Source organism: Cicer arietinum, chromosome 3 (assembly GCF_000331145.2).
Source record: "Cicer arietinum cultivar CDC Frontier isolate Library 1 chromosome 3, Cicar.CDCFrontier_v2.0, whole genome shotgun sequence".
NCBI lineage: Eukaryota > Viridiplantae > Streptophyta > Magnoliopsida > Fabales > Fabaceae > Cicer > Cicer arietinum.
This window is the reverse complement of record NC_021162.2, coordinates 68,377,427-68,387,424: the sequence shown is the minus strand read 5'-3', so window position 1 is coordinate 68,387,424 and position 9,998 is coordinate 68,377,427. Positions and strand designations below refer to the sequence as shown.

The 9,998-nt window shown below is 25.0% G+C and overlaps 2 protein-coding genes across 2 annotated transcripts; both read left to right on the top strand.

The window, feature by feature from the left end:
• Positions 1-1,817: 1,817 nt before the first annotated feature.
• Positions 1,818-5,743, top strand: LOC101495525 (aluminum-activated malate transporter 2-like). Its single transcript, XM_004493662.4, has 6 exons — positions 1,818-2,199; positions 2,438-2,578; positions 2,657-2,932; positions 4,213-4,322; positions 4,492-4,635; positions 5,124-5,743. Exons 1-6 carry the CDS (start codon positions 1,854-1,856, stop codon positions 5,472-5,474), a joined length of 1,368 nt encoding a protein of 455 aa, XP_004493719.1. The 5' UTR covers positions 1,818-1,853; the 3' UTR covers positions 5,475-5,743.
• A 3,643-nt stretch (positions 5,744-9,386) lies between these two features.
• On the top strand, positions 9,387-9,797 carry LOC101495202 (antifungal protein ginkbilobin-like protein). The gene has a single exon (XM_004493661.1). The coding sequence runs from the start codon at positions 9,387-9,389 to the stop codon at positions 9,795-9,797; it is 411 nt and encodes a 136-aa protein (XP_004493718.1).
• The last annotated feature ends 201 nt before the right edge of the window (positions 9,798-9,998 follow it).

The window sequence follows — 9,998 nt, the reverse complement described above, 5'->3', positions numbered from 1 at the left end:
TGAGTTTTTTTCTCTTTTACAATTTCAAGCAATATAAGATTATTTCAACATATAAAATTTTGAAACAACTCTAACATCTACCTTGTAAAAATCTAGTCTATTTTATATCAACGTTGATTGATCGGTAATATTGAGTACTATTATTTATATTATAATATTTAATTAAAAAATATCTTTTTGAATATAAAGATTTTTTTACAAATTTTCACTTTTTAATGGCATTTTTTAATAATTGAAAAACGAAAACGAAGAAATATAGTTTTTTTGAAAAAAAGAAAAGAAATGAAATGAAATTAATTAGTTTGATTCTGAAACACCATTCTGAAATTAATTATAAGGTACGCAAGATGGTGATTACATACGTGTTCCACTAAGGTCACTAGTTAAGAACGTCTTCAAGTTTGTCAAAATCAAGGTTTAATTTGCACAAAATATATTGGTGGGACTTATTCATACTCCATAGTCATATCTTGAGTAGAATTTGGATTGGAAAAAGGGCTAGCACGTCCACTAATGATTACTTAGTTTTGGCAATGGAAACCTTGGTGTATATATATATATATATATATATATATTCAATTTTGTCTTTTTTGACAGAAAAAATAAGTTTTTTTAGGAACATAGTGGAGAATGCCAAGTTTAAATTTGAGTCCATGCATATGTCTACCAATCAAGCTATACTATTAAGCCTCTCATATAAGTCCTTTAATTATTGACTTAATGAAATAATTTTTTTAAACTTTAATTTATTATTTTATTATTTTTTGTGGATTTAAGTGAGGGTTCGCGAACACATTCTTTTGTCTAATGAGATTTATTTTATTTTTTTAAAATAATTAAAAAAAATTTTTGAAAAAATATCGAGAAATATTGAATTTTCTTTACTTAAAAGTTTTTTGAATTTATTTTTCTCAAATAAATTCAAAATCTTTTTTTGTTTTGAAAAAAAAAGATTTTTCTAAAAATCCAAAAAAGAAATTTGAAAAAAATAAGCATATGATTTTATTTAACTTTCATAATTTTAGAATTTCTTTTAACGAAGTTTTTTTAGTTATGAAATTTTTTTACGCTTAAAATATGTAGACTAAAACTAATAAATAACATATTTATAAAATTGACACCTCTACTTATATGCAAAGAAAGTAAACTTTGAACATACACGGATATAAATTTTATTTACTAATGAAAGTCAAAAATTGAAATATATTTAACGTAAGGTAAAACCTAAACTTAAACAACACTTCAAATTAAACAAATGTTAAAAGTAAATGAGACTTAAAGTTAAACAAATATTAAGAGTAAACTGGAAATGTAATTTTTATTTAACAGCAAAATGGAGACGATGTCATATAATTTATCGCAAAGTTGTGATGAGTAGGGTAAATTAGGGACTTAAATCAAACATTTATCAAACTTGACTCTTTAGGTCCACGTATTAGAAATGAGATTGAAGATGTTGATATATGTGTTAAACATACCACATATATATACAATATTAATTTATTAAATGGCCCCTCAAATATTGCAAAATATTAATAAAGTTATTTTCTCTAGTGGTATGCGCAAATAGTATAACGATATTAAATTGATATTATCGGATATACATTTAAAACTATACGAAAAATGTAAGTAATGCATTTAACAACAAATTTAATAAAGATTTTACAATTTAAAAAAAAAAAATATTTAGTTGAAATTTTAGAGAGTTGGGTGAGGTTGGCAAGTCTAATGGTACTCCCCAAGTTAAACCTTTCGATAAAATTCCACTGACATGGCATAGTATAAATAGGGTCTGTGAGCACATGAGATTCCTCAAGAGTATGAATTAGTCATAGTCCAAAAATAAAGACAAAATGGAATCAAGTCATATAATATCCATTACAAATGGAGAAGAAAACAACAACAATATTGCTCATATGAAGAAAGAAAAAACAACCCAATTTCCACTTCCACCTATTGTTTCCCATCATGGAAAAAATAAAATACACTCCTCTTTTGTTCCCATTACTTCCTATCTCAAAGACAATAAGGAAATAAAAAATGAGTGTGACATTAAGAAGATGATCCATTGCATCAAAGTTGGAATCTCACTTGTCTTGGTTTCACTTCTTTATATTTTGAATCCTTTGTTTGATCAAGTTGGTGAAAATGCAATGTGGGCTATCATGACCGTTGTTGTCATCTTTGAATCCTCCGCAGGTATTTTCACTATAGTTTGAATTTCTTGCATTCACTAATTCGCGCATGTACGCAGTCATTATATTGGTGTCTGTTCGATTGAAATCAGATAATTCAAATTTTAATATAAATTTTACTTGAAAATCCAAAAAGTCGAGTTTAAAATTTGGATCAATATAAAAATCATATATAGATTATTGGTCCTAATGCATGGATGAATGTTATACATATTAATTAATAAATTTGATGAACATGTTAGGAGCTACACTAGGAAAAGGCATAAATCGTGGGATAGGGACTATTGTAGGAGGAGGAATTGGATGCTTGGCAGCAATATTAGCCCAAAACATTGGGGGAGTTGGAAACTCAATTTTCATTGCTACTTCGGTGTATATAATTGGTAAATTATCCAAAACTCTCTTGCAATTTATTTAAAGAGGAATGTATATATTTATAGAATGAATGTATTTTGTTGTAGGATCAATGGCAACATATTTTCGACTAGTTCCAAAAATAAAGAATAGATATGATTATGGAGTAGTGGTGTTTATGCTTACATTCAATCTAGTAGTGGTATCTGGGTCACGTCCAGGTGTCAAAGTTTGGGAAGTAGCAAGAGAACGTTTATTGACAATTCTAATGGGTTTCATTGTTTGCATTTGTGTGAGTTTGTTTGTCTTTCCTATGTGGGCCAGTGATGAACTTCATTATTCCATTCTCTCAACATTCCAGGATCTTGCCAATACAATTCAAGGTATATTTACTATATACTTTAATTATGCTTTTCTACTTCACATTGACAAACAACTTATTATAATATTTTCATCACCATGTGCTCCCTTTCGATCAACCAAAAGAGGCACACACTACACACAACAACGCTTGAGCTCAAGAGTTGAAGACTAAATTCTCACTCAATTTTATTTCATCAAAGTATGAAACCTTTAACTGAAAAAAAATAAAGACTTTGCTAAGAACTTTTTTTGACACAAAAATAATGTTTACGGAACACTACAAAGAATGTAAGAATATGAAATTTTTTTAGTTTACGTTTAATTATAGTTTTTGTCCTTTTATTTTTATCAATTTATGAAATTGATCCACTTATTTTAAAAGTTGATAGTTTTTGTTTCTCTCTTAAATTTTTGAACTAAAATAATAAAGATTTGAAGTATTTTAAATAATGTGGGATACAATATAGAATTTGTATTAATTTTCCATATGTCATTAATTAAATTATAAATATAAAACAAATTATGAAATTGAAAGGTGAATTTTTATGGTATTTTATTATAATTTTATGGTTGTTAATCATTTTATATCATCGTATCATATGTCACGTTATTTAAAACATGTAATATTATCATTTTTTAGTTAAAAAATTAGAATAAAAGACTAAAATTGTCAATTTTAAAGTATATGAACCAAATTTCATAGATCAACAAAAATAAGAGAATTAAAATTGTAATTAAACCTTTAATTTAATACTTCTTCACGTCTCTATTACGCTTAACCAAAAATAGTATACTTATTGGTCCAAATGAAGGGAAAAAAAACATTTGAAAGTGCATTAAAATATTTAATGTAAGGAATGATTATGTTATTCCACGAGTAACTATTAAATGAGTTATTTTATTTAATAATTTATTTTGAATATTGAATTTCATCGCTCTAATGATTAAGTTATGAATTATTGAATTCTATTATGAGTTTATACATTTATTTTAAGTTATTTAATGAAATATCAAACAATATATTAACTTTATTTTTTAAATTTGTATGGTTAATCTACTTAATTTTTATTTATTTATTTAATAGTTGAGTTGATGTAATTCAATATTTGAAATGAATAATTAAGTAGATAACTCAACTGAGAGTTACTCTTGGATTAATTTGATCTTCAAAAGATTTCAATTTGATAATAAGTTTTTAGTAGTGGTGATTTTTGTAATTTCTGTATATAGAATGTATTTTGTTGTAGGTTAAACTATAATATAGTTAAGCCCAAAAGAAGTTAATGGTCTTTAATTGTAGGTTGCTTAGAGGAATGTTCCAAATCCGTCAAGGAAAAGGAAAATCAAGCTGATGCAAGCTTCACAATTTGCAAGTCAGTGTTGAACTCCAAATCAAAGGATGAATCATTGGTAAATAGTAATTAGAAGTTTTATTCCCAATTCGAATCATGTACTTTAATTACATATTATCTTTTGAGGAAAATTACACATCTTAAAATTAGTAAATGAATCTTTTCAAAAAGAAAAAAAAGATAGTCCATGAAAGTTATATATTAAGCCATGGTTATAATTTTTTCAGGCAAATTTTGCAAAATGGGAGCCTTGGCATGGAAAATTTGGATTTTCCTACCCATGGGAAAAGTACTTAAAGATTGGTGAAGTTCTTCGAGAGCTAGCTGCACTCATTCTTGCATTGGAAAGTTGCATTCGTGCCTCAAAAAAGGTAGTTATTTATTTCACATTCAATTTAATTAGCTTCAAATATCTTTTTACTCATAGCAAACATATCAAAATTTTATTTTAGTCACTATACATTTTTCTATCTTTGTTGTTTTATTTTAGTTTTTATAATATTTATTTTATGTTGAAACTAGTCAATACAATGTGTGGATTATTTGATTTTAGTCACTTAAATATGAATTATATAAAGACTAAAATCAATATGACACATATATTATAAGAACTAATTTCAATACAAATATTTTTAATAATGACTAAAATAAATTGAAACTGACCAATAGTAAATGCAAATAACAATATATTTGTAAAGATTAAAAATAAACAATTTTTGAATAACAAAAAATAAACAAAAACTTTTACAATGACAACAATATGATTATATATTTTTTGTTTCATGAATGACTAAAAAATGATTTATGCTTGCAAATGATTAAAAAAGTTTTAATGAGCTCAAATATTTTTTTGGTGAAGCCCACGTCATGTTGGAAGAGTTCAAAAACAGTCCAATTTGAACAGTGTGAAGCAATTGGGTCGAGGCTTGTTTGGACTCTAAGAGAAATTGGAGATAATATGAAACAAATGAAAAAATGTGAAGAAGTGGACAGCATTATGGCTAAGTTGAAATCAACAAGAGAAGAGTTGAGTTTGGTAATTTCCACATCCATGATAGCTGAATTTGAGAATGGAGAAGTGCTAGCAATTGCAAGCTTGGTGTTCTTGCTTATGGAAGTGGTGGAGAAAGTTGAAGAATTGGTTAAAGAGGTTAAGGAACTCGGAGATATGGCTCGTTTTCGTACCCGAGTAACTTCAGAGTCTTCGTAGATATATTATATATCAAAGTCTCTTTCTCTTGAGAATGGAAGGAATATATATAAAGAAGGAAAAAAAAAGATAAATGATATATCAAATATATATGTATATATAAAGTATTAACCACTCACGATTTATAAATAGATTTGAGTGTACTATCTAATTAGTAAGTAATTGACTATTTATAAAAAAAAAATGCAATTAGCGTATACAAACTAAGTTTATCTGTATTCATGAAAATGAAAAATAAAAATAAGAGCTGAAATTTTTTTTGTCAAAAACGAGTGACTGAAAATTAAAACTCTATTATTTTTATTTATCTAACTATTTTTTTGTGACTGTATTTATCTACATATTTATTACTACAAATAAATATAAGAATATCATGGACATAAACTCAAAAACATTGATATACATAAATATAGATTAAAAACATTCTCCATGTTTAATTTATCGTGATATAATGTAAGTCAAGTAAACAATTTAAACTATCTTTTCATATTGTGTATATAGAAGATTTTCGTTACCAACTAATTATTAGCATGTATCTAAAAGAAGATCAATGATTTCATTATGAAGAAGCAAGTTGAGGTTGAATAAATGATTGTCCTATCGACAAAGCATGCATACAAAAGAGAGCTTAAATGGCCGGCAACAAAGTAGAGCACGTTTCTTCACTACAAATTTCCGCTACAATACATACACATATTGTCATATATATCACAAATTCATACATAAGAATAAGATAGAAAAAAGCAATTTTATTAATACAAACTAACAATAGGCTAGCCCTTTATCAGGCATTTAAATAAATGTTTAGAGTGAAAGTAGATAAGACTATAGGGTCCAACTTCTTTATATCAACTATAACTCATTTCATTAATTTTAATCTCTATGCGGCCCTTGAGGTTATCAAGCACTCGAGTATATAAAACCTTCTACCAATCTTCGCTTAATTAATAAAAATTGGTTTGACTTAAGGATTTAAGAAGTTAAAAGGATCCGGTTCAAACTCTAATAAAAAAGAAAAGTTATATATATATATATATATATATAGATTTTTACAAGTTCTATATTTATTTTAAAAATTATTTTTCAAGGGATTTTTTGAAAATATAATTTGTTTTCAGATTTATTTTTATTAACAAAAAAACGATATTGAAAAGTAGTTTTTTATTTTTATAAACAATAAAAATGCAGGTTTAATAAAATAAAATTCTTGAGTAAAAAAAATATAAAAATAAAATAAAATTCTTAAATAATTATATCTCACAACTATTGAAAAAAGTTTTATTTTTTATTTACAACATTAAGGATTTTTTAATTCGAATTATTACAAAAATAGAAACAAAATGAATTTAGAGATGCTGTAGTATATAGTATTAGTATCCAATAGTTATTGAATGAAGATACACATAATATCATTAGTGATCTAATCATATGCATTGATTAAATCCAATTGTTATTATTAATAGTTTTCATTTTTCATAATAACTATCAGTTTTCACTTACTTATAATAAATCAATTATAATTTTATTGCAAGTATAACATTTGTTCGATACTTAGATATCTTAAACTTTTTGTTAATATTAAATAATTTATTATTATTTCTTTAATTATTATTTTTATTTGGTTCGTTAATTTTTGTATTTTTATTCAATTTAATTTTTGTTTAAGAATTAATGTTGATTTATTTTTATTAAAATTTTAAAATATCATTGGAAAATTACATGTTTATTTAAAATTTTACAATGTTTTTTTAACATTTTTTATCTTTTGTAATTTTGAACGAACAATTGGTTTTTATTATATTTTTCTTCTTTTACCAAATTTAATTTTAATTTAAAATGAATTCGGTTTTTATTTTAAATGAAGTAAATAAAACAACAGTATAAAACAAAAATTGTACTATGATAATTTTAGAAAAATATATTTATTTATTTTATTATTATTTGTTTAAGAAAAATATTTATGCTTATTATTATTATTATTATTATTATTATTATTATTATTATTATTTAAAAGAAGGTATTTAATAGCATCCCTTTTATTGATAATGAATTACTCATTTTATTGCATATTTTGTATTGGAAATTCTATTTTGTTTTTTACAACCGCAAAAAAAACTTTTAAGAGATTTTGATAAAGAATTTTTTTTTACGCCTCTATAGTTTTTTAAAATACTCTCTTTTTTGACAAAAAAATCTTTAGTTTTTTAAAATACTTTCTTTTTTAACAAAAAAAAAATTTGAATCCTAATTTATCGTTTCTTGAATAATTTGATTTCCTTTCATCTGCACAAATCATAATCAAGGAAACCTTTAACTTGGATGATTAAAGTTCTCAAGATTTAAAAAAAAAAATGCGGCTACTTATTGCATAGTTTTCATCGAAGAGGTGCTTTGTTGCCTTCAATCGGCCACCGATTTAATCGGCAATTTGCAAATTACAAGTTCGCCATTTTTAATTCTTCCATAATATAAAATTTATTTTATTTTATGATTTTTTTTTAAAAAAATCATCGAATATCATTATTAAATGAGTTTAAAAAAAAAAAACTAACAACAAAAATTCAAAAACATATCGAACTCTAATTGTATTTGTGCCTTAGTGCAACTTTTATTTTTGCTTCGTCCTTCGTTAACTGCATCTCCTAAATAATTTCTCATTTTTTCTATCTTCAGTTTCCTTTTTCAATTATCTAGGATTTATTAATTATAAATATTGTTATCTCATCTATACACATTTTTCTTTGAATTTTCGTTTATCATAAACCTAAGTATTCATTTTTCTGTTCATCTTTATGATATGTCTAAAAAAAAACAGATTTTGTTGCTTTAATTTCTCCGAAAAAAGATTTGACCGTTAGAGTTGTGTGTGGTTTCTATATATGAAAATGGTATTGATGGATAACAAAGTTTAATTCTTTCTATTATAAATTTAAATTTAAAAAAAAATCATTGCATGTCACAAAAACTTTGTGGTGGTTTGGATATTATCAAAATATTCAGATATGTTGTTGTGGAAATTTATTTTATTGTTATTATAATGTTTAGATTTATAATAATGATAAATATACACCCACAATTTTCATACATCTTTTCAACACCTCATTTTTTTCTTCTTTATATCTATTATTATTACACTATCAATATATCATATATTCTACAACACTTTTTTTTTTTTTATCTTCTTTTGAAACTCAAAGTATATACACCCTATGAGTATACCTCAGACAATTTTTTTTAGTTTTATTATGATTTAATTTTGTTACACTATCAATTTCATTATGTTTAAGAATTTTCTTGTAATAAAATATATTATTTTAATATTATAATTTGTTACTAATATTTTACTATTTAACTTTTATTTAAAAATAGCTTTAATTTTTTATATTCAAATATACGAGATATGTTGAATTTTTCTCTCTTACTTTTTCAGTGTTTATTTGTGTTAATGAGTACATAGGTTAGAATAAAAATGATGTTACTGATATTTGATAAATTCATTTAAGATAATACAATATTTGACTTACAATTTTTTACGGTTATTAAAATCGTAATTTATCTTCGTGCGACATATAAATTATACACCAGTATGTACTAATACTTGACTATCTAAAATTCTTTAAAATACAAAAAAAAAAAATAATAATAATAATAATAATTATAATAATTAGGAGAAAGTGTTTTTCAATTTCTCCTAAAATATGAGTGAGCTACCAATATATGCTTCAACTAGAGAATATTAATAAGATGTGTTAGTACAAATGACAAAAGCTTGGTATTAATAAAGCAACATAGATGAAGTAGATATAAATTAGGTAAATGAGTTGACCCCCACATAGGATAAGAGAAAGAACCTTTAAAGGTGACAAACAAATCCATAGAAAGTGTTGTACAATGAATTCAATCAAAAACCACATGAATATGAATCTCCCTCAAAGACATGCACCATTTTTGCTTGTTTTGTTATGTCTATGTAATATAGCTAAGGGTGTTCCAAATACCAACATCAGAAACGTTCTATGCAACAGTGGTAAGTTCACCAGAGGTGACCCTTTTACTATTAGTTTAAGCTTTGTTCTTGAAGATTTAGAGAATGAAACTCCAACACAAACAAATTATGACTATCTCAACATTTCACCTTATCCTAATGCATTTGCATATGGACATGCTACTTGCAACCTTAATTTGACATCCTTTGATTGTAAAACATGTCTTGGTGTTGCTAAATTGGATATGTTTAGCACTTGTCAGACACAAAGAATTGGGGCTCGTTCTTTGCTCCATGATTGTTCATTAAGGTATGAGCAATACCCATTTGATGATTAGCAACAAAAGTGTTTCGAGCTTTGGGTTTCAAGTTTTTTCCATCTCATGGGCTTGTATGTAAAAGCCCATATCCAAATGCATTGTTTTGTAAGTCAAATACCCTCACTTTTATTTCTAATTTCGAAAACTTTGTGTGTGGTTTTAGGGTGAAAATTATTATAATTCATTTTGCCTCCTTTAATATATATATATATATATATA